This window comes from Capricornis sumatraensis, chromosome 1 (assembly GCF_032405125.1).
Source record: "Capricornis sumatraensis isolate serow.1 chromosome 1, serow.2, whole genome shotgun sequence".
In the NCBI taxonomy this organism is placed as follows: Eukaryota; Metazoa; Chordata; class Mammalia; order Artiodactyla; family Bovidae; genus Capricornis; species Capricornis sumatraensis.
In genome coordinates this window covers 243,807,273-243,832,887 of record NC_091069.1, presented here as the reverse complement: position 1 = coordinate 243,832,887, position 25,615 = coordinate 243,807,273, and the positions used below count along the sequence as shown (strand labels likewise).

General features: G+C 40.3%; 1 protein-coding gene across 1 annotated transcript in view; it reads right to left on the bottom strand.

Annotated features, from left to right (window-relative positions):
• CPNE4 (copine 4) overlaps positions 1–22,408 on the bottom strand; it is a 494,912-nt gene extending 472,504 nt beyond the window's left edge. Inside the window, exon 1 of the mRNA XM_068965804.1 lies at positions 22,229–22,408. Coding sequence (XP_068821905.1) covers positions 22,229–22,408 — 180 coding nt within the window. The remainder of the gene's footprint in view (positions 1–22,228) is intronic.
• Positions 22,409–25,615: the final 3,207 nt, after the last annotated feature.

The window sequence follows — 25,615 nt, the reverse complement described above, 5'->3', positions numbered from 1 at the left end:
GGGAGATTTAAATATATATATATATATATTTTATGGGATTTAAAAATCTCATATATATATATGAGATTTAAATATATATTTATATTTTATATATTAAATATATATGTTTATTAATATATATGGGAGATTTGGAGTTATATTGAAGTAATATTAACTTATAGAATCTATATACATTGAATATCATAACTATCATTTTTTGGATAATAAGGACAGCTGAGAAATAAAAGGTCATTTTATTTGGATTTAAGACTTGTTATGGTTTACATTTTGCTTAGTCAACAAGTTGGTCTATTGTTAAGAATATGATTTGAAGTAGAAAAGCTTAACATTTGAGTTTCACTCTGAGCCAGAGGAAAGCATCCCCTGACATCTCAGTGCTATCAACTAGCACCTGGCCTGGCACTTACAGCTAGGTTTCAGTGTCCTGTGAAACAAAACCCTTTCACAGAACACCAATATATCACAAGGCCATGATGGAGCAAGGCAAAAACTAGACTACTTCATTATCATGCTGGAGCCATACAAAAACACAAACCCTGTCCAAAGCACAAAAATGACCAAACATCTCCTATCCTGATTAAAACGACTAACTGCTGCTTCTTTATCAATTATAGCTTAAGCCTTGGTCTATTCTTCCCTCCTATATAAGACCTATTATAGTACTCAATTACAGGATTGTCCTGGCTTCTACCCAATCCAGAGAAAAGCTGTCCTTCCTTAAATTCTCCACAAATCACTGAACAATACCTCAAGTTCTATAAGTCCTGCCTCAGAGTTCCCCAAGGACAGTGTTCTTGTGAGGCAAAAAGCAACAAGTCCAGCTTGTTCAACTATAGATGTCTTTCTGGTGGCTGGAGAGTATTATTCCCACACATTTATCAGTTCACCAAGTTCTCCCAACTGCCAGCATTTACACCAAGACAAAGGTCTCCCAACCACCAGGCCATGGACTAGTGGCCTGTTAGAAACCAGGCCGTATAGCAGGAGGTGAGCAGTGGGCATTTGTGAGTGAAGTTTTACCTGTATTTACAGCCACTCCCCATCACTCACAATACCACATGAACTTTGCCTTCTGCCAGGTCACCAGTGGCAGTAGGTCCTCACAGAAGCCTGAACCCTAAAATCATCTCCTGCTCCCTGGTCCATGAAAAAAAATGTATTCTGTGAAACCGATCTCTGGTGCCAAAAAGGCTGCAGATCATTGCACTAAGATATTAAAGTCTCTTGATTAAATTTTATAATTATATCCTATTATTATCATAATTTGTTGATATTCTGTCCCACCTCAGGTAAATAAAATATTTTAGAAAGCCCTAGAGGAAATGATGCTGGGATAAATTATTTTAAGGAATTAGAATAAGAGAAGGAAAAATCAGAGTTTCTATTTTCTTACTCCCTTAGATGAGAGAGGGAAACAGTTTTCTATAAAAGAAAAACTCGCTGGTGTAGTGGTCACACTTCTTCTATGGAAGCAGTACATTTTACTAAGATCCTCAGCTCATCACCATAATTTCTACCAGCTTTCTTTGTACAAAGATTTCTCCATGGAGCTGTCATAATATTTTTCTTCCCACTGAGAATACCAGAGCACTTTTTCTTCCCAACTTCTTCTTGTGTTGTATAATGTGACAGGTTATTAAATCAATTTCTCTCCCTCTCTTTAAATAAAGCACAGCATCAAGTACAGTGATCTTTCAGAATTAGAGATGACAACCTAGAGATATTGGATTCAGTCTCCAGTCCTAACATGCACACAAAACCCACATCTCTCTCATTCAAGCTCTCAGTCTCGCAAACCCACACTGTATGGTAACAAAAAGTAGTAACAATTCAGTCAGTTCAGTTTAGTCACTCAGTCATGTCCGACTCTTTGCGAATCCATGAATTGCAGCACGCCAGGCCTCCCTGTCCATCACTACCTCCCGGAGTTCACTCAACCTCACATCCATCGAGTCGGTGATGCCATCCAGCCATCTCATCCTCTGTCATCCCCTTCTCCTCCTGCCCCCAATCCCTCTCAGCATCAGAGTCTTTTCCAATGAGTCAACTCTTTGGACGAGGTGGCCAAACTATTGGAATTTCAGCTTCAACATCAGTCCTTCCAAAGAACACCCAGGGCTGATCTCCTTTAGAATGGACTGGTTGGATCTCCTTGCAGTCCAGGGGACTCTCAAGAGTCTTCGCCAACACCACAGTTCAAAATCACCAATTCTTCGGCACTCAGCCTTCTTCACAGTCCAACTCTTGCATCCATACATGACCACTGGAAAAATCATAGCCTTGACTAGACAGATCTTTGTTGGCAAAGTAATGTCTCTGCTTTTGAATATGCTGTCTAGGTTGGTCATAACTTTTCTTCCAAGGAGTAAGTGTCTTTTAATTTCATGGCTACAGTCACCATCTGCAGTGATTTTGGAGCCGCCAAAAATAAAGTCTGACACTGTTTCCACTGTTTCTCCATCTATTTCCCATGAAGTGATGGGATCAGAGTCATGATCTTCATTTTCTGAATGTTGAGCTTGAAGCTAACTTTTTCACTCTCCTCTTTCACTTTCATCAAGAGGCTCTTTAGCTCATCTTCACTTTCTGCCATAAGGGTGGTGTCATCTTCATATCTGAGGTTATTGATATTTCTCCCACCAGTCTTGATTCCAGCTTGTGCTTCTTCAAGCCCAGCATTCTCATGATGTACTCTGCATATAAGTTAAATAAGCAGGGTGACAATATACAGCGTTGACGGACTCCTTTTCCTATTTGGAACCAGTCTGTTGTTCCATGTCCAGTTCTAACTTTTGCTTCCTGACCTGCATACAGATTTCTCAAGAGGCAGGTCAGGTGGTCTAGTATTCCCATCTCTTTCAGAATTTTCCACACTTTATTGTGATCCACACAGTCAAAGGCTTTAGCCTAGTTAATAATGCAGAAATAGATATTTTTCTGGCACTCTTGCTTTTTCGATGATCCAGCAGATGTTGGCAATTTGATCTCTGGTTCCTCTGCCTTTTATGTTTAATTACATTAGTGTTTTATTATATTAGACATAGTATATTATTTTAATAGTTAATATATATTAATATAATGATACTTTCAGAAGGAGAAAAGCAGAAGTGTCATTAGAATCCCTTATGTGAGCTCAAGTCATGCCAAACCAAAGAAAGCCTCCCTCTGTGACTGGGGCAGAAGGGGGCAACAGGTCTGGGGAGCCTGTATATTAAATGCTAAATAATTAAAACATTTTTTAAACAAAGAATTGCCTCCTTTTCATTTCAGAGTTTGCTGTAAGGAACATATGGATATGATCATTCTAGATAGGGAATTAGATAATTTTAAAGGCTAAATATGTGTATATATCCTTTGGTCTAGCACTTCCCCTAAGAAAACAATCTAAGTATTAACAGATTTATGTTTACAATGACACTAATGGCTGGCAGTTAAGTGCTAGGTACTGCTATGTATTAAGTCCCCCAAACAACCTGACAATGCAGGTACTTTTATCGTCTCCATTATCAGTTCAGTTCAGTCACTCAGTCGTGTCCAACTCTTTGCGACCCCATGGACTGCAGCACACCAGGCTTCTCTGTCCATCACCAACTCCTGGAGCTTGCTCAAACTCATGTTCATTGAGTTGGGGATGCCATTCTGCCATCTTATCCTCTGTCATCCCCTTCTCCTCCTGCCTTCAATATTTTCTAGCATCAGGGTCTCCACTATATAGTTAAGAAAATGGATCTAACTGACTTGAGTAAGAGCTCAGAGGGTAAAGAAACTGCCTGAAATGCCAGAGACCTGGGTTCAATCCCTGGGTCAGAAAGATCCCTGGGTAAGATCTTACAGTAGATAAATAACAGAGCTGGGATTCGAATGTAGATGTTCATGACTCACACTGTAAATGCACCACCCTGCCTCTCACTACTAGAAACATGCTCAGCTTAGGATTATCTTCATACTCCCCCTTTCCCCCAGGATTGTCATCAGTGACCTAGGTGCTCTGGCCTCTGGAATCATGCTTGATTCCTCTCTTCTTCCCACACTCTATATCCAATCCATCAGCAAACTGTATATTCTATTTTTTAACTAGATATCATTTCCAACCACTTCTCATCTCCACGGTTACCAAACTATAATCTCTCTCCCTTATACAAATGTAGTCTCTGTACACTGGCACAACAAACAGCGTTATCTCTTAAAATCCCAATCACTTCCCTGCCCAAGTTTGGCCTTGGAGTATAAAATGAAGCACGGCAAAGGCTGACACAGTTTTGCCCAGAGAATACACTTGTGATAGCAAACACACTCTTCCAACAACACAAGAGATGACTCTACACAGGGACATCACCAGATGGTGAATACCAAAATCAGATTAATTATATTATTTGTAGCCAAAGATGGAGAATGTCTATACAGTCAGCAAAAACAAGACTGGGATCTGACTGTGGCTCAGATCATGAACTCCTTACTGCAAAATTCAGAACTTAAATTGAAGAAAGTAGGGAAAACCACTAGACCATTCAGGTATGACCTAAATCAAATCCCTTATGATTATACAGTAGAAGTGATAAATAGATTCAAGGGATTAGATCTGATAGACAGAGTGCCTGAAAAACTATGGACAAAGGTTAGTGACATTAAACAGGAGTAGGTGATCAAAGCCATCCCTAAGAAAAAGAAATACCAAAGGAAAAATGGTTGTCTGAGGAGACCTTCCAAATAGCTGAGAAAAGAAGAGAAGTGAAAAGCAAAGTAGAAAAAGAAGGATATATCCATCTGAATGCAGGGTTAAAAAGAATAACAAGTAGAGATAAGAAAGTCTTCCTAAGTGATCAATGCAAAGAAATAGAGAAAAACAATAGAATGGAAAGACCTAGAGATCTCTTCACGAATATTAGAGAAGCCAAGGGAACATTTCATGCAAAGATGGACTCAATAAAGGACAGAAATGTTATGGACCTAACAGAACAGAAGATATTAAGAAGAGGTGGCAAGAATACACAGAAGAACTATACAAAAAATACCTTAATGACCTGGATAACCATGATAGTATGATCACTCCTCTAGAGACATTCGGGAATACAAAGTCAGGTAACATCGCTACAAACAAAGCTAGTGGATGTGATGAAATTCCAGCTGATGTTTTTCAAATCCTAAAAGATGATGCTGTGAAACTGCTGTACTCAAATGCCAGCAAATTTGTAAAACTCAGCAGTGGCCATAGGACTGGAAAAGGTCAATTTTCACTCCAATCCCAAAGAAAGGTAATGGCAAAGAATGTTCAAACTGCATCAGTTCAGTTCAGTTGCTCAGTCGTGTCCGACTCTTTGTGACCCCCATGAATTGCAGCACGCCAGGCCTCCTTGTCCATCACCAACTCCCGGAGTTCACTCAGACTCACGTCCATCGAGTCCGTGATGCCATCCAGCCATCTCATCCTCGGTCGACCCCTTCTCCTCCTGCCCCCAATCCCTCCCAGCATCACAGTCTTTTCCAATGAGTCAACTCTTCGCATGAGGTGGCCAAAGTACTGGAGTTTCAGCTTTAGCATCATTCCTTCCAAGGAAATTCCAGGGCTGATCTCCTTCAGAATGGACTGATTGGATCTCCTTGCAGTCCAAGGGACCCTCAAGAGTCTTCTCAAACACCACAGTTCAAAGGCATCAATTCTTCGGTGCTCAGCCTTCTTCACAGTCCAACTCTCACATCCAATACATGACCACAGGAAAAATCATAGCCTTGACTAGATGGACCTTAGTTGGCAAAGTAATGTCTCTGCTTTTGAATATCCTATCTAGGTTGGTCATAATTTTTATTCCAAGGAGTAAGCGTCTTTTAATTTCATGGCTGCAATCACCATCTGCAGTGATTTTGGAGCCCAAAAAATAAAGTCTGACACTGTTTCCACTGTTTCTCCATCTATTTCCCATGAAGTGATGGGACCAGATGCCATGATCTTCATTAACTGTACTCATCTCACATGTTAGCAAAGTAATGCTCAAAATTCTCCAAGCTATATTTCAACAGTATGTGAGTCAAGAACTTCCAGATGTTCAAGTTGAATTTAGAAAAGGCAGAGGAACCAGAGATCAAAATACCAAACATCCTTGGATCATTGAAAAAGCAAGAGTGTTCCAGAAAAACATCTACTTCTGCTTCATTGACTATGCCAAAGCCTTTGACTGTGCGGACCACTATACATTGTGGAAAATTCAAAAAGAAATGGGAATACCAAACCACCTTACCTGCCTCCTGAGAAATCTGTATGCAGGTCAAAAACTAACAGTTAGAACCAGGCATGGAACAACAGACTGGTTCCAAATTGGGAAAAAAGAGTGTGGCAAAGCTGAAAATGGTCATTCTGCTTATTTAACTTATATGCAGAGGACATCATGGCAAATGCCAGGCTGGATGGAGCACAAGCTGGAATCAAGATAGCTGAGAGAAATATCAATAACCTCAAATATGAAGATGACACCACCCTTATGGCAGAAAGCAAAGGGGTACTAAAAAGCCTGTTAATGAAAGAGGAAGAGGAGAGTCTTAAAACTCAACATTCTCAAACCAAAGACCATGGCATCCAGTCCCATCATTTCATGGCAAATATATGGGGAAACAATAGAAACAGTGACAGACTTTATTTTCTTGGGCTCCAAAATCACTGTAGATAGTGACTACAGCCATGAAATATAAAAGACGTTTGCTTCTTGCAACAAAAGCTATGACAAACCTAGACAGCATATTAAAAAGCAGAGACATTACTTTGCTGACAAAGGTCCATCGAGTCAAAACTACGGTTTTTCCAGTAGTCATGTATGGATGTGAGAGTTGCACCATAAAGAAGGCTGAGCACTGAAGAATTGATGATTTTGAACTGTGGTATTGGAGAAGACTCTTGAGTGTTCCTTGGACAGCAAAGAGATCAAGCCAGTCAATCCTATAGGTCATTAGTCCTGAATATCCATTAGAAGGACTGATGCTTAAGCTGAAGCCCAATAGTTTGACCACCTGATACAAAGAGCCAACTCACTGGAAAAGCCCCTGATGCTGGGAAAGATTACAGGGCAGGAGGAGAAGGAGATAACAGAGGATGAGATGGTTGGATGGCATCACCAACATGATGGACATGAGTTTGAGCAAGCTCCAGGAGTTGGTGATGAACAGAGAAGCCTGGCATACTGCAGTCCATGGGGTTGGAAAGAGTCAGAGATGTCTGATCAACTGAACTGAACTGAACTCTCTGCCCCAAGCCTTCCATGCACTCCATGTTGGAATAAAATTCAGGAACCCCCAGGATTCTTACTGTGGCCTGTAATTCTCTATATGACCTAGTCCCTCACTGCCTCCCTACAACATCCCTCTCACCACTGCCTTCCAACACCACTATTCTCTATCCATTCTGCCTCCCTGCTGTTCCTTAGAAAGTCTAGCAAACCAGTGTCACTGTATCATGGCCTCTGCTCATCCTTCTGTTAGAATACTCTTTACCCATACACAACTTAATAGTCAGAGGAAGGCTTCCCTAACCGTACTTTTTAAACTAATGCTCTCAGCATTCCTCATCTTCTTTCTTGCTTCATTTTTCTTCCTGGTACTGCCACTACCTGACAACAGGTTATACATTCATTGTTTACTTTCTATTCTCTTCACTTGCACAAAAGGCTGGGGCTATGTGTTACTCCCTGCTGTTCTTCCAGTCCATGGATGGCACAGTGTCTGGCACATAGTAGGAATTCAATAAGTGTTTGCTAAATGGATAAAAAATGAACCACTTACCTGTGCACCATGGCAGGTGAATCATGGCTGACCCATGGGATAAACTGTTCTCTTGCCAGTAAATCAGTGTGGAAAGTATTTACTGGGATTGGAAAATGTAGTTGAGCAGATTTCAAGGAAGCAGGCAGGGAGTGGGCAAGAAAACAATGAAGTAGCAAATAGATGAAGAGAGTTGTGTTTGGGCTCAAGTGACTCCCACAGCCATGGGTGTACTGGGTTCTCAGAAAGGACCACGATTTGAATGATGACTACCACTGGGAGAGGATTTATTATGCAACTAAAGAGCCTCTTGATGAAAGTGAAAGTGGAGAGTGAAAAAGTTGGCTTAAAGCTCAGCATTCACAAAATGAAGATCATGGCATCTGGTCCCATCACTTCATGGGAAATAGATGGAGAAACAGTGGAAACAGTGTCAGACTTTATTTTGGGGGGCTCCAAAATCACTGCAGATGGTGACTGCAGCCATGAAATTAAAAGACGCTTACTCCCTGGAAGGAAAGTTATGACCAACCTAGAGAGCATATTCTTTTGACATTACTTTGCCAACAAAGGTCCGTCTAGTCAAGGCTATGGTTTTTCCTGTGGTCATGAATGGATGTGAGAGTTGGACTGTGAAGAAAGCTGAGCGCCAAAGAATTGATGCTTTTGAACTGTGGTGTTGGAGAAGACTCTTGAGAGTCTCTTGGACTGCAAGGAGATCCAACCAGTCCATCCTGAAGGAGATCAGTCCTGGGTGTTCTTTGGAAGGAATGATGCTGAAGTTGAAACTCCAATAGTTTGGCCACCTCATGAGAAGGGTTGACTCACTGGAAAAGACTCTGATGCTGAGAGGGATTGGGGGCAGGAGGAGAAGGGGACGACCCAGGATGAGATGGCTGGATGGCACCACCGACTCAATGGACACGAGTTTGAGTGAACTCCGGGAGTTGGTGATGGACAAGTAGGCCTGGCGTGCTGCGATTCATGGGGTCGCAAAGAGTCGGAAACAACTGAGCGACTGAACTGAACTGAACTTGAAAGGATCTCAACCTTTGAGTCAGAAGATTTTGGAGAGCAGGTACCATATAAATAGACTGCATGATCTTGGCAATTTTATTATGGGATCACTGAATCTCAGGTTCTCATCTGTAAACTGGCTATAAAAATAACAGTACTGACTTTCGTAGATTGATATGGGGAATCTATGAAAAAATCATGGAAGGGCTATGCCTTTACTTCTTCTTCTTTATATATAGTGCAGTAATATTTATTCATTATTCTTTTTTCAAGTTAATTGTCACAGTGTTCTGCTAGTTTCTGCTGTACAGCCATATGTTTACATATATCCCTTCCTTTCTTGGATTCCCACCCATCTAGGTCACCATAGAGTTCCCTGTGGTATACAACAGGCTCTCACTAGTTACCTATCCCATGCATAGCAATGTATACATGTCAATCCAAATCTCCTAATTCATCCCACCCTTTTTCCTCCTTTGGTGACCATATGTTTGTTCTCGATGTGAGCATCTCTATTTCTTATACATTATTCTTAAAACTGGTGTCAAGAACCAGAAGAAGGACTTCAACCTTCATTGTCCATGTTTTAACTGGATAGCAAACATGAAACACTTTACTTATTGTCCTGAGATCACCATATATAGAAGGCCACATTCAGATGCTCCAGTTGGAAGTCCTAGACTGATATGAGAGTGAAGGGCCCTCAGGTGATTGGAACCCTAGCCTCAAGTCCTGCCATCCTCTCTAGTTTTCCCAGCTGAGGTCCTGGACCCTTGGGGTCTGAGATAAGTGAGCACCACTGGGCCCTGTCTGAGGTCACAGAATCCATCAAATTAAAAAAAAAAATGTAGTTTCAAGCTGTTAAACTTTAGGGTGATTGTTATACAACAGAAGTAATTGGAACAAACTGGAAAAGGAAAGCTTCAAGAGAGGCAGACTTATACTGGTTCTCCTACCACAAATCCCAGTTCCTCAGAAGTTGTTCTGAAACGGCTAGAATTCAAAGTGAGTGTTTAAAAGGCACCAAATTTTCTTGCTTCCAACCTAAATGCTCATTGACAAATGAATGGGTAAAGAAGATATGGTATGTATATACAATATAGACAGTATAGATTACGTATAGAGTATTAGGGGGACACATGTACACCAGCTGATTCACATCAATGCATGACAAAAAACACCACAATACTGTAAAATAATTACCCTCCAATTAAAATAAATATTTTTTTTAAAAATAAGATATTGTATGTGTATATATATATATATATATATGCTGCTGCCACATCAGTCGTGTCCAACTCTGTGTGACTATATATATATATATATATATACACACACACACACACACACATATATATAATGGAATATTACTCAGCCATAAAAAATTATGCCATTTTCAGCAACATGGATGGATGCAGAGATTATCATACTAAGTAAGTCAGACAAAGACAGATATCATATGATTTCATTTATACTTGGAATCTAGAAAAAAATGATACAAATGAACTTTGTACAAAACAGAAACAGACACAGACTTAGAGAATGAACTTATAGTTGGCAGGCAGAAGGATGGGGGGGAAGGGAGTTTGGGATCGACATATACACTGCTGTATTTAAAATGGATAACCAACAAGGGCCTTCTGTATAGCACAGGGAACTCTGCAGCCTGGATGGGAGGGGACTTTGAGGGCGAATGGATACACGTATATGTATGGAAGTGTTAGTGGCTCAGTTGTGTCTGTCTGTGACCCCATGGTCTGCAGGCTCCTTTGTCCATGGAATTTTCCAGGCAAGAATACTAGAGTGGGTTGCCATTTCCTTCTCCAGGGGGTCCTCCTAAACTAGGGATTGAACCCAGGTCTCCTGCATTGTAGGCAGATTCTTCACAGTCTGAGCCACCAAGGAAGCTTGAGTCCCTTTGTTGTCCACCTGAAACTACCACAACATTGTTAATCAGTTATACAGGGCAGCAAAGGAGACACAGACATGAAGAACGGACTTTGGACTCAGTGGGACAAGAGGGTGGGATGATTTGAGAGAATAGCATTGAAACATACACATTACCATATGTAAAACAGACAACCAGTGCAAGTTTGATGCATGAAGCAGGGCACCCAAAGCCAGTGCACTGTGACAACCTAGAGGACAGGGTGGAGAGGCAGGTGGGAGTTGGGTTCGGGATGGAGGGGACACATATATATCTATGGCTGATTCATACTAATGTATGGCAAAACCCATCACAATATTGTAAAGTAATTATCCTCCAATTTAAATACATAAATTTCTAAAAATAAAATTAAAAGTTAGAAAAAATTATTTATATACACAGTTTTCAAACTGTAATCTTTTAATAAGAACTAGTCTTCACACTCAAGAAGAAACTAAGACTGAATTCTCAAATTGGAAGAAAGTCTTGAAATATCAAGTACTTGAAAACAGACTAACCGAGACAGGCAGTTGAACATTTCTGAGCTTGAATAGAGATAAAATATTTAATTAGCCTATAAACTGACCCTGAGAACATCTGGAGCTTCCTGAAGGAAGGATTTTCTTGTCACTTTTCTTCTAAGACTGCTGAACAGAGCTAGCTGACGTTGGTACAGAAGCAAAGATGGAAAGGCAAGGTTATCAAAACGGCCTCTCTGATTCCCATCCACAGATTAGAGAACACAGACAAGTAAAATGAAGTTGCTTCAAGACTATTCATCTTCTTCAAGATGCAGGGAGTACAGGGGAGGAAGAGGCTTAGATAATTCCCTACCAGGAGAGCCAAAACAGATCAATCAAAGTGTAGTCGGAGGCTTGGGAGAAACGCAGAGACCTGTCAAAATTTTTGATTGAAAGTTCTATTATTTTAACACAAAGAATGGAACCAAGAACACTGGGACGAGCCAGCCAACAAAAACTTGCTACTGGCGTTAAACACACCTCATGTAGGTATTCCCTGATAACATTTTCTACACATGGAATCCTATGTAATATACTAACCATGTTAGTTTTGCATACATTATACGTTTTAAGCAAAGTAACATTTCATGTTTATGCCACAGCGACTCTGTTAAGCATCATTTCATTCTATACTTACATTAACAGTAAATTCATGGAGCAGGTTTTGTTGTTATCACCATGTTGTAGATGGAGAAAATGCAGGGCCGGGGAAGGTCAGGCTTCTATGTAAGTTTACATATGACCAAAATGGTCTAATTGCAGAGACTACAGCATCAGCACTATCACTATCCTGTCAGCCAATATTTCAATCCTAACGACAACCGTTTAGACAGGAGGTGGTATGAGAGGTTCAGAAGAGTTAGGAGGCATTCCGAGGTCCCTCTAGCTTCGTGGGCACTGGAGATATGAAGATTTGAGTTCAAGTCCTAATACCACTTTGAACTAGCCTTGTGACCTTGGACATGTACCTTTCCTATCTGAGTGTCATTTTTTTTACCTGTAAAATGGGTACTCAGTTCCTGTCTGCTAACATTGTTGGAAGAACTCTGTGAATATGCATGTAAAAATTCAGCACATGGCACACAGCAGACACCCAATGACTGCGATGCATTATTCTCAGAGATGGGCAGTGAAGGATCCTCGCAGCAGGGTCTGCAGTCAGACAGTCTGGATTCAGTTTGTCACAGCTCCTCCACTTAAAACTTGTGTGACCAATGAGCAAGTTGCTTAATTCTTCTATGCCTCTCTATAAAATAACTACACTTCATAGGACAATTTGTAGGGCTGTTTTGATATTTATATAGGTTGACACATGTAAAGTGTTTAAAAAGAGTGCCTTATACATCGCACGATAACTTTCAATATATTTAAGGTATCGTCATCAGTAAACCACCATTACAGTTAATAAAAAGATAAGATTTACAAAAGAAAGGTAATTTTAAGACGATCATCATAGTGACTAGATAAATATTAAAATGAATACCCAGAAAAAGGTGTTGAAAATATCTCCTTTGAAATGTTGCAGGTGGTTTGAGCTAGAGTCAGAGAGCTCTAAATCACAGATATCTTCTTTCCCTGCCCAGAGTCACATTTTCAAACACTCAACATAGGAAATCAAGACACATTACAAAACCCATGGCAACCAGTGCTGAGTTCTATCCAGAGTGTACCTTGCCAGTTGTTTGAGCTAAGGAGGCAGTGGAACCATATCATGGTGCTTTCCTCTTTGCAGGGGGCCTGATATTATCCTTCCATCTGATAAATCACCTTCCAGGTCCCCGAGAGAATTAGTAGTAAAAAAAAAGTTTCAATTCAAATTTTTTTTTTTCTCATTTGCAGCCTCAAATTTCCCATATTGTGTCATTCTGCTCTCAGATATCATAACATTGACAACTTGATTTCAATGATTAAAAAAACTACTTAGTCACATATTACACAATTCAGTAATCTTCCCTTTCATCCAAGAAGCCAACTGGAGTGAGCATCACGGCAATGCAGTCCCTGGTCACAGGGATGTAACCACCAGCGGCAGGAAGGAAATATTTTCTGCTTCTAATATTTCATTTTGTTTTATTTCCTATTCAGTGCTCAGGGTAAAGGTTTCTAGTATCACCAAAATGAATTTCTTTTTTTTTTTTTTAAGAAAATAAATTATTCTCATTTGAGGACATGTTAAGGGGGAGGTGGAAAGCAACATCAAAGTTTTCCCAAACAGCAGTTTGATGTGAAACCACAGTGGAAACTTTGTGAACAACTGCAAGAAACTGTTGTTTTTTATCATCCATCAGGCTAGGTGTTACCTACTTAAATGCTGAGAGTCAGCAAAGTGTGAACAGAAAATCTTTCAAGAAAGGAGCTTGTTTGTGATATCCAGAGGGAACGCTTTAATTGACTTAGTTTTCATTTTTCAGCTCTTGTCTGAGTCCACAACTGAGAGGTTAGCCATGTTTCAGAGGCACAGCCCAGCTAGCTGTTGCAGGAGTATGGTCTGAACTCAAACACCTCCAGGGGGCCATTCAAGCCATCCCAGTGAGAGAAGGCATCCTCCAAGTGAGCACAAGGACACACTTGGACCCTGGATAGGGGGCAGCTGCTGACCATCACTTCACAAGAATTAATGGTGCCAGTCTCCCTGACAAAAGGAAAAAAAATCTGGAATTTTATGAAAAATCTCCTGATCTTTAAATTTTGTCAACCAGTGCAAAACTTGTTAAAACACCTTGAAGGTCAAAGATGTCTAGAGATTAAAGAGAGGTATTTAGCTTTAAATTCTCGACCTCTGGGAAAACAGAGAGAATGTGGATTTTAGAGTCAACCAGATTCCAGCTTTACCATTGACTAGCTTTGGAATCTGGTGATTTATTAATTCGGCCCAAGCCTCAGTTTTCTCACCTGGTTAATAAAGTCTGCATTGCAGAGCAGTTGTGAGGATTAGAAGGAAAACATGTAAAATGATGAATACATGGCTGGTGCTAACAATTAAGAGACAATTACTTTGTTACACCTAAATGTTCACATTGCCTGACATATTTTCATAAAATTCTATCACTTTGGAGCAATAGAAAATTGAAAATCTCCAATACAGGTGAAACTACTATCTTGGACTATCTCCTGGTTCAATATACAAAAGGATGCTGCCTCACCCTTTACCCAAGCATGAAAGAAAGTTGTTCCACAAGTTCCACTCCTCCATGAGCCCTCCAGTCAAGAAAGAACCTCTGAAAACAGTTCACAGACTACTTATCTGGGAGTGGGCAAGCCCATCACCATGGACCCATATTTCTCCTGGTGCTGCCAGTAGGGATGCTGGGTCATGTGGCATATAGACCCCACATCTGGGTAGGTGGGGAGTGGTGAGAGAAAATGGGAAATAGTGGAGGGATGGAGGAATGATTGACTTTTAGTTCTACCTCAAACAAAGGTAGCCTAGGGACCCTTGAAATAGACTATCCTCCACACATTCAAGGAAAGGAAGGAGTTTAAGTTAGGACCTTGTTTTGAGCCCCCTTTCTCAAGTTCACATGACCATCTAAGTCTCCAAGGCCTCTGTCTCTGAGATGGGCTTTGTTCTACTGGAGCCTGAAGTCACTGAGGACACAAACCATGTCTTTTTCATAGTACTCAGTTCATGCTATGGTTAATTTCAATGTCTGTGCCACCTTTTTACAGGGCTATTATGAGAAATAAATGAAGTAATATAAATAGATGGGTTTTCTGAACGTAAAGTATTATGTGGATACTTTATTATTACAAACATAGTAATCTTGCATTAACATCCACTGATCATGTATTGAATATAACCACATTGATTATTAACAACTATTACCAACAATCTACCAAAGCATGTGATTCATCATAACATGCTTTCATGTGGAATTTATCCAAGGGTAATTCTATGGCACCCCACTCCAGTACTCTTGCCTGGAAAATCCCATGGACGGAGGAGCCTGGTAGGCTGCAGTCCATGGGGTCGCAAAGAGTCGGACATGACTGAGCGACTTTCCTTTCACTTTTCACTTTCATGCATTGGAGAAGGAAATGGCAACCCACTCCAGTGTTCTTGCCTGGAGAATCCCAGGGATGGGGGAGCCTGGTGGGCTGCCGTCTATGGCGTCGCACAGAGTCGGACATGACTGAAGTGACTTAGCATATGAAGGAATTAAATGGAAAATGGAATTAGAGGTGATAGAACAACATTCTAGTAGTGTTGGGAATCATTCAGATTTTTCCAATGAGGACAAGTACTAGGCTATTTACAAGATCTCTGCCAAGGGCCAGGGTACCAGGAGTATAGGTCTGCTTCATGGAGAACATCCAGCGCATCCAGGAAATAGAGGATGTGCTCCTGGAAACTGAATAAAAGTCTCCAGTTCACAAGGGCTATTGCCTTTCAAGTCCCTGAGAAGCATCAATTTATTCTATTTACATAAGAAGCTTCATTTCCTACAGTTAGTGAATATCAGCACTCACTAGAAGACAGAGGGAAATATTTCCATCCTTCATTGGAAGACAAAATGTGTTCTAAACTATCCTCATCACACTGAACTGTACCATTTACTGTCACAATTACATGTCGAGAAGCAGGGGTGATTTTTAAAATGGCTATGAATTAAATTAGAGAAATTAAATGACAGGTCTGAAATTCTCCACTGGGAATATCTTTCCAAGCTACAAGTTTTCCTTTCCTTCCTTTTTGAGAGTTACAATCATGTTCATTAAAGATTTACCAGAAGTTTTACCATCTCGTGTTTATACTCTGAGAAGAAACAAAAAGCATCCTTTCCAGCTCCTCATCCCTCAGACATACACTCCAAACCCTCTGGTCTGCAAAGAGTGACAATCTGTTCTACATTTCAGAATAACTGATTCCCAATATTTCAAAGACATAATTTATCCACAACTACTTTTTGAAGTATAATTGATGTACAATATTATATTAGTTTCAGGGTTACAGAAAAGTGATTCAGTAATTTCATAGATTATATTCTATTTAAAGTTACTACAAAATAATGGCTATAACTCCTTGTACTGCACAATATATCCTTAATGGATAAAACGATGTGGTGTATATATATATATACAATGAAATATTACTCCTCTTCCCCCAAAATTGAAATCTTGCTATTCACAATAACATGGATGGACCTAGAGAGTATTATGCTTAGCAAAACGCAGAGGAAGACAAATACTGTATGTTATCACTTACAAGTGGACTCTAAAAAGATAAAACAAAGGAATGTATATAGCAAAACAGAAACAGACTCATAGATACAAAGAATAAACTAGTGGTTACATGCAGGGAGATGGAAGTGAGGAAGGGCAATATAGGGGAGGGGTTTAAGAGAAGCAAACTACTGTGTAATCTTATTGACTCAATACCATTAACAGAGGATGAGACGATTAGATAGCATCAGACTCAATGGACAAAAATTTGAGCAAATTCCGGAAGACAGTGGAGGACAGAGAAGTCTAGCATGCTCCAGTTCACGGGGTCACAAAGTGTCAATACAACTTAGCAACTGAACAACAACAACAACAATGGTTAATAACACAGAAGGTCAGATTGTAGGTCCTTTTGAGTCTGACAATCAGGCTTACATTTTTATGATACACTTCGGAGATCAAATGTTCTCTTCCCTTGCAAACAGGCTATAGCCAATTAAAGAGCAAGATCACTCCCCCTCACCATATAAGAGCAGGGCATCTGAAGGTAGTTATAATTACTGCAGTAGTACCTGAGCTGTAAATAAGGGCATAACAGGGCCTTTTCCGGATGGAATACTATTAGAAAAAGCACAGGCCAGCAATCACAAGTAATAACAAAGAGATGTCAATCTCTAGGTATATTTTCCCCAAAAGAATTTTAGCTATAAAAACAACATCCTATGAATATAGCATGTTAACAAACTCCCTTTCCTCATCTCCCCACATACCCTAATTCTTTACAACCCAAGGAGACTCCGAAATCACATCAGCTATTTATTTACCCTCAAATTAATTACATTTAAGTTATTAAACTTTTCCATTCCTCAGTTATACAGTCCACCTTTCAACTGCTCAGGAGCCACCTGTGATGAGCAACTACCTACTGGCCAGTACACCTGCAGAACATTCCCATCACTGTATGAAGTTCTGGTGGACAGTGCTTATCTCCATGGAGTCTCTTTTGCCAAACTTCAAAATTCTCTAAAACAGAAGTTCACCTTGTTTTTCTCTTTCTCATCCTGACACCCACAACAATCTCTTTATTATGCAGAGAAGTTCAGCCTCCCAGGTTTTTTCTTTTTTCTTCACTTAGTTACCAGATTCCACATAACAAAGACACCCAGGAACTGGCCCAGCCAGCATGAATTATATTCTGCAAGGCTTTCTCTGAATTCTGTAGTTCTGCACGAAGAACAGAGATATAAACCCAGTCTTGTTCCAAGGGACAGATACAGAAGAATGTGCATCAGTTATGTCCCAGGGCAATGTCCACATTTGCCAGCTTTCACTAAACATAGAAGGTAGTAGGTGTGTGGTTTAAATAGATTGTCAGGTGCTTCTCACTTTGAGCACAGGACCACGCACTGAACTGGCACTAAAAGGCATGTGTTAGCAGTAAATAATATGTACTACTTCATGACTGAGTGCGTGATTCTCCCACTTACTGAGAGCTGTCAGAAGGTCTATGTGCTAGTCAGTTCAGTTCAGCTCAGCTGCTCAGTCATATCTGACTCCTTGCGACCCCATGAACTGCAGCACGCCAGGCCTCCCTGTCCATCACCAACTCCCAGAATCCACACGAACCCATGTCCACTGAGTCAGTGATGACATCCAACCATCTCATTCTCTGTCGTCCCCTTCTCCTCTTGCCCTCAATCTTTTCAAATGAGTCAGCTCTCCACATGAGGTGGCCAAAGTATTGGAGTTTCAGCTTCAATATCAGTCCTTCCAATGAACACCCAGGACTGATCTCCTTTAGGATGGACTGGTTGGATCTCCTTGCAGTCCAAGGGACTCTCAAGAGTCTTCTCCAACACCACAGTTCAAAAGCATCAATTCTTCCGTGCTCAGCTTTCTTCACAGTCCAACTCTCACATCCACCCATGATCACTGGAAAAACCATAGCCTTGATTAGACAGACCTTTGTTGGCAAAGTAATGTCTCTGTTTTTCAATATGCTGTCTAGGTTGGTCATAACTTTTCTTCCAAAGAGTAAGTGTCTTTTAATTTCATGGCTGCAATCACCATCTGCAGTGATTTTGGAGCTCCAAAAAATAAAGTCTGCCACTGTTTCCACTGTTTTCCCATCTATTTGCCATGAAGTGATGGGACTGGATGCCATGATCTTCGTTTTCTGAATGTTGAGCTTTAAGCCAACTTTTTCACTCTCCTCTTTCACTTTCATCTAGAGGCTCTTTAGATTCTTCTTCACTTTCTGCCATAAGGGTGGTGTCATCTGCGTATCTGAGGTTATTGATATTTCTCCTGGCTAGTCAGTTACCTCAGTATTTTCAACTGTGTTCCAGACTTCCTGCAACCTTGGTAACAGGCTTCCACCAGGGGTGTCGTCACTGGAAGACACAGATGAGAGACCTGGGATGCCACTCCTTCCTCATATCCTTTTCGGGCCATGTTTCCAGCACTACGTGCATCTCCTCTACCTTTCTGGCTCCCATTAGATAGGCCCTCCTTCGACAAATCCAGCTTCTGCTGGGTGGTCCAGCTGGTACTAACATCTGTCCCTCTATCCCAGTGGTATGCCCCAGTAAATGCTCAACAACTGGTTCTCTTGATGGGAAGTAAAGTTCTGATTTGAAATGTTTGCCAATATCTATGGTATAAATACTTACACCCAGGCTTGCAAAATTCCTAAAGATTTAACAATGGATTCACAAACCTCTATGAGCTAGCTTCAGCACATCACTGCTCTACCCTAAATCAACCAGCACCTCCCTATTGCTAATCTCTGGGTTTTTACACAGTGCCTACTTAGTTTCTCAACATTTCCAATGTTTTTGTTACTAGTTATTTGTATTAAATCTTTTCTATTAGTTATTTGGTGTGGGCTCTGTTTTCCCAACTATACCCTAAATGTAGTCTTAAGACTAAAATTTATTAGAGAAGTGCTTCTCAAAAGTTCCAAAATATAACTCAGTCATGTCACTAAGGATGCTGGAAGTTCAGCTGACACTATTTTTAAAAAGACTTTAGAGATGAAGGAAGCAGTGAATTAGCTTACAGTGTGGCACAAGTTTCTGATTTCACTGTGAACTGGTAACAAAATGTTTGCAAGCTAGTAGCTATGTGCAAACACACTTGAAGTAACTCTGTAGAAGAATGCTTTGGAAAAGCAGTTTGGCAAATGCATCAAAAACCCCCAAAGTGTCCTATCCTATTCCACTAGTTCAACTTTGACAGAATCTCTCATACAAACTAATCCAAAAGGAAGGGGAAAGCCTTATGCTCAAAGATGGATCCTGCAGCATTATTTAAAATAGGGTAATTTTGAAAACAACTAAAAGTGAAAAAAATAGGAAAATGATTAAATAAATCTACTTGATAGGATATCATTCATGCAGGCTTAAAATTAAAATTATGAATATTATAGCAATATGCAAAAAACATATTCTGCTATGTAAGAAAATCACAGAGGAAAATTTTATGTTCATCATAACTATCTTGTAAGAATATGAATGTCAGAAGGAAAAGACTGAAAAGAAATATGTACAAATAAGCAAATGATGTAAAGGGAGTTTTAGGAGATGAAGTCTTTCCCTCTATTTTTCCACAAGTCTCTTTTTCCTAATGTAGGTATTCCACTTAGTTTTCTTAAACAAAAAATAAAAGACAGGGAAGTCCACCAACAAAATCAAGGAGAATATTTAGAAGGGGAAAAAGAGACATTACACATTAACATTCCTGTGAATGCTATTTTATATTTAAAATATAAGTCCTGGATAAGATGGAGGTTAAAGGAAGATCCCCAATCTGCCATCTGTCATTGATTTCCTTGTGTGTTGTTGCCTTCATCTGCTCACCAACTTCTATCAAACTATCCTTTCATAGAAGTACCTTTTATCACATATGTACAAGTAAGTAAACATACTACCTATGAGATCTTCTGAACCTTTTTCTTACTGTGCAGTGAAGACAATGGCCCCGAAAGAAGCACTGGTCAGCTCCATGCAAACAGATAGAAAGAGGACTGAAGTCTGTCCTGAGGGATCCAAGCAAGGTATTTGTGTACACTTGTTCTACTCAGCATGGATCCAAAACCCTCATCCAAATTCTGCTGGGCATTTCATTCCCTTAGAGATGATAATAATTGCTTCCACAGCTGCATCCCGTATTCCTTCCTATCCCACATTTCACCTGAGACCAGGTCTTTTTAAAACATTGCTAACAGTAGCCATGTATGGAAGTGAAAGTTAGACCATAAAGAAAGCTGAACACCGAAGAATTGATTCTTTTGAACAGTGGTGTTGGAGAAGACTCCAAGGAGATCCAACCAGTCCATCCTAAAGGAAAATCAGTACTGAATATTCATTAGAAGTACTGATGCTGAAGCTGGAGCTCCAATACTTTGGCCACCTGATGTGAAGAACTGACTCATTTGAAAAGACCCTGATGCTGGGAAAGATTGAAGGCAGGAGAAGGGGATGACAGAGGATGAGATGGTTGGATGGCATCACTGACTTGACAGACATCAATTTGAGCAAGTTCTGGGAGTTGGTGATGGACAGGGAAGCCTGGCATGCTGCAGTCCATGGGATCACAAAGAGTTGGACACGACTGAGCAACTAAACTGAACTGAACCAGGTACCTAGAACAAAGAAAACAATAACAACCGCAACCTCCCCCAAATTTAAAAACCAGTCCTTGTCCAATTTGTTTCAATTTTAAATAAACCAACAAAACTCAACTGCAGAATTCAACATGCTGTATTTCCACACAAAATACCAAAGGCCACACCAATAGGCACTGTAAGTATAAAATAGCAATAAAGAGCTCAGGCCCTGGAGCTTGACTGGGAAATATTAGCTATTCCACTTATAAACTGGATGATCCTGGGCAAATCCTTAATCTTTCTGTTTCCTCATAGGATTATTGTACAGATGAAATTAGTTGTTTTACATAAAGCACTTAGAATAGTGCCTAATACTTAATAAGCACCCAGTAAAGTTTAGCTAATATTAAGTTTATTCCCCTAAAATAAGTGTGTGATGTGGCCCCAGTATAGCAGTCCCGGCTGCCCATCCCCAGGAGATACTATATCCACAATGAGCACACAAATTAATGGTAAATGTCAAAATATCCACAGTGTTAAAACATCATGATATGGAAGCAACCTAAATGTCCATTGACAGAAGAGTGGCTAAAGAAGATATGGTACATATACACAGTGGAACACTACTCAGCCGTAAGAAGGAATATCGCCATTTGTAGCAACATGGATGGACCTAGAGATTATCATCCTAAGTGAAAAAATTCAGATCCAAATGACAAATATCATATGATAGTGCTTATATGTGGAATCTAAAAAAATTATATAAATGAACTTATTTATAGAACAGAAACAGACTCACAGACTTAGAGAAAGAATTTATGGTTAGCAGAGGGGAAAGGATGGAGGGGAGGGATAGATTGGGATTTGGGGATTAACATATACATACTGCTATATATAAAACAGATCATCAACAAGGACCTACTGCATAGCACAAGGACCTCTGCTCAATATTTTGTAATAACATAAATGGGAAACTAATTTGAAAAAGAATAGATACCTATATATGTATAACTGAATCACTTTGCTCTACACCTGAAACTAACACAACATTGTTAATCAACTATAATATAAATTTTTTAATTTAAATATATAAATTTTTAAAATCATGATATGAGCAGAAATGTGATCATATTCACTTCGAGAATTTTCTGTCTCACCGATAGAAACCACCTGAAGACAGGAAATGCCAAAGCATTTTGGAACCTCTCCTCCTGCCATGCTTCTCTCCATTTCACTGGACATGCCTACCTCAAACCACTGCCCGTGGGACTGCATCTTGAGAATGACACAGGGGTCTGGTTTGGAAAGGGCATCTCTGTCGGAAATGCCTTTGCATGCCACACGTAGTTCAACTTTGGTCAGGCAGGGGCTGTTAAAGATTCCCAGTGTATTGGCAGCTGACTCATAAATGTTGCTCATCTTCTTCATTCTGTTTTAGGCAAGAAAAAGAGGAAAAAAGACATCCCAGTCACTACAGTATTTGTCAAAAGAGAAAGTCTCTCAATCACCCTTCAGGAAAATGTTAAACATACACTTTTGAGTACTGAATATATTACTTATCTAGCAGGGCCAGAGTTCCAGTGAAACAAACAAACAAAACCAAAGAAATAGGTGCTAATGCACTTGGCTAAGAACACTATTTTCTTATTTGCATACATTTGCATGGTAAAAATTTTAGTCTATGAAATTATATTAATGAATTAGTGCAGCAGACTGAAAACCTTAATCAGCTCTCTAGTAACAGCATGACTTGTGTGAAATTTTACATAGTTGTGAGTTCATCAGTTTAACCACATTCCAAGATGTTGAGATTTCCCCCAAATCCAGCTTCTGTGTGGTGGCACAGAGAAGGACAATTTTCCCTTCTCCAAATTCTGGTCTCCTTTCCAAGATGTTTTCAACAAACCAAGTCCAAGAGAGACTCAGCATCTGATCTCCTGACTCAAATGCATAAGTCCATTTTCATACGCCCATTTCCCTTCCTTGCTCCTGCTGCCATGTCGGAAATGCAACTGTGACCATTTAGGGAGAGCATAAAGCCTACCCCATGGAAACAGCTGCCACAAGTAATAACTGCAGTCCCCCTTCCTGTCTTCATATGGTCACCTTTCACTGACACTTCGCATGACCGTAACTCAGGACTACAGGCAACTCTGAGCCCAACAATACTCTCTTCTGAGAAGGGCTGGGCCTGTACAGACGTTGACAGATCCTCTCCAGGGTGAAATCAATATCCTTCCTATGAAATTCTGCTTCCCTGTAGATTCCCTATGAGAAACAACACTGGAGTCCCACAGTGGAATTTCTTCATCTATAAATAAGGATAATCCATCCCTCTTCCTTCCCTTTTTCCACAAATATTCAGTGAGTTCCCTTGGTATCTGGTACTACAGTAGGCTTGAGTACACTGTAACTTCTTACACATACATGTACTCACACACCTGCACACACACACACCTGTACACACACACACATACACCAGCTGGTCTCTCCAAACTTGGCAGCTAGCTCCATGCCAAAGCCAACTTTTCCAGTGTGACAATGCCTCTCCTTCACAGCAGATATCACTGGAATTTTCTCTCCCAATCCTGCATCATAAGTCTCTCTACTCTCCCTCCCTTGTACATTCCAAGTCTCTGTGCTGTGCTTAGTTGCTCAGTCGTGTCCAATTCCTTGTGAGCCCATGAACTGTACCTGCCAGGCTCCTCTGCCCATGGGGATTCTACAGGCAAGAATACTGGAGTGGATAGCCATGCCTTCCTCCAGGGGATGTTTCCAATCCAGGGATCAAACCCAGGTCTCCTGCACTGCAGGCAGATTCTCTACCATCTAAGCCATAAGGGAAGCTAAATAATGCTGGAGTAGGTAGCCTATCTCTTCTCCAGGGGATGTTCCTGACCCAGGAATCAAACTGAGGTCTCCTGCATTGTAGGCAGATTCTTTACCAGCTGAGCTACCAGGGAAGTCCTCCAAGTCTCGAGTCCCCTATTTAATTTAATTATTGTGAACAGATGGTTTTTCCCATATACGCTGAAGGGAAGTTGAACTGAATCCCAAAAAGTTATGTCCTAGAACAGAAATGGGCAAACTATGGCCTGTGTGCCCAATCTGTCTTGCCACCTGCTTTGATACATAAAGTTTTGTTGGAACACAGGCCTTGTCATGCATTTACATAGTATATGTGGATACCTTAATTAATAGATGGCAGCTCAGAGTACTTTCAACAGAGGCTGCATGGCCTGCAAAGCCTGAAATACCTATTCCCTGGCCCTCTCAATTGGAAATGTTTCCCAATTTCTGCTCTAAAATATCAGGTAAGGGGAGTTTGCAGTTGGGAAGAGTTGGGATTCTGTTTCAATATGTGCTATGGGATTAGTTTGAGGGTGAGAGTTGCTCTATCCTCTATCATAATGAAAATTAATAGGGAATTTGGGATGTTTGCTTTTTACATATGAGGAAATCCAAGTTCAGAAGGGACTGGGTACCTTGACTGTGTCACACAGTTATTCTAACAGCAGAGCTAAGACTGGAATGCCAGTTTTCTATCTCTTAGCCCACACTATTATTTATCATATGTAAAACAGTTGACTGAAGAATTGTTTGAATCTGCCAAGCAACAGTGACTATGACAATACCCTTGACTTATTTCAACTTCCATACAGAATCGTTCTATTTTTAAATAAATTTTATTCACATGTAGAAAATGCACAAATCATAAATGCACAGCTTAGTAAATGATGGTTCCTCTATTTTTACAGACTGTGAGCAGGCCAATTATTAGAGCAACATAGAAGGCAGAGCACCTGTGAACTTTGATTTATAAAAAGGCACACAGAGGAAAAATAGACAAGTATGAGGATGGGTTTGTATCAGACAATATTGGAAAAAAAAATTTGACTATCAACCTTTTGCTAAGAACAGCTTATCCTTCATGAATTCTGCTTTCCCAAAGCATTAACTGGCTCCTTGGATCCACACAGCTCTGCTGAGTTCTGAGTGGCCTCTTCTATCTCTGGGAGGCATTGCTACCTCTTTCTAAATGGCCCTATTCTTATAGACTCATAGCCATGTCCACCCCCTCCATCCCTACCCCCACCACTGCTTTTTCTTAAACACTATTTTTTTTAGAGCTGTTTTAGGTTCATAACAAAACTGAGAGGAACGTTCAGGGATATCCCATATGCCACGTTTTCATCTCCATTATGTTGGCGTTGGTGATGGACAGGGAAGCTGGTGTGCTGTGGTCCATGGGGTCACAGAGTTAGATACAACTGAGCGACTGAACTGAACTGATGTTTGTTACAATCAGTGAACCTCCATTGACACATCATAGTCACCCAAAGTCCACAGTTCACATCAGGGTTAATTTGGGGGTTGCATGTTCCATGAGTTTGGACAAATGTATAATAATGTGTACACCCATTATAGTACCAGACAGAGTAGTTTCACCACCCTAACAATCCTCTGTGCTCTACTTATTCATACCTCCTAACTCCTGGCAACCACTGATTCTTTTTACTGTCTTCACAGTTTTGCCTTTTCCAAAATGTCACAAAGATGGGAACCTTTTCAGTCTGGTTCCTTTCATCTAGGACTCCTTTCTATATAAAACAAGTGTGGTTATAGAATGGGACA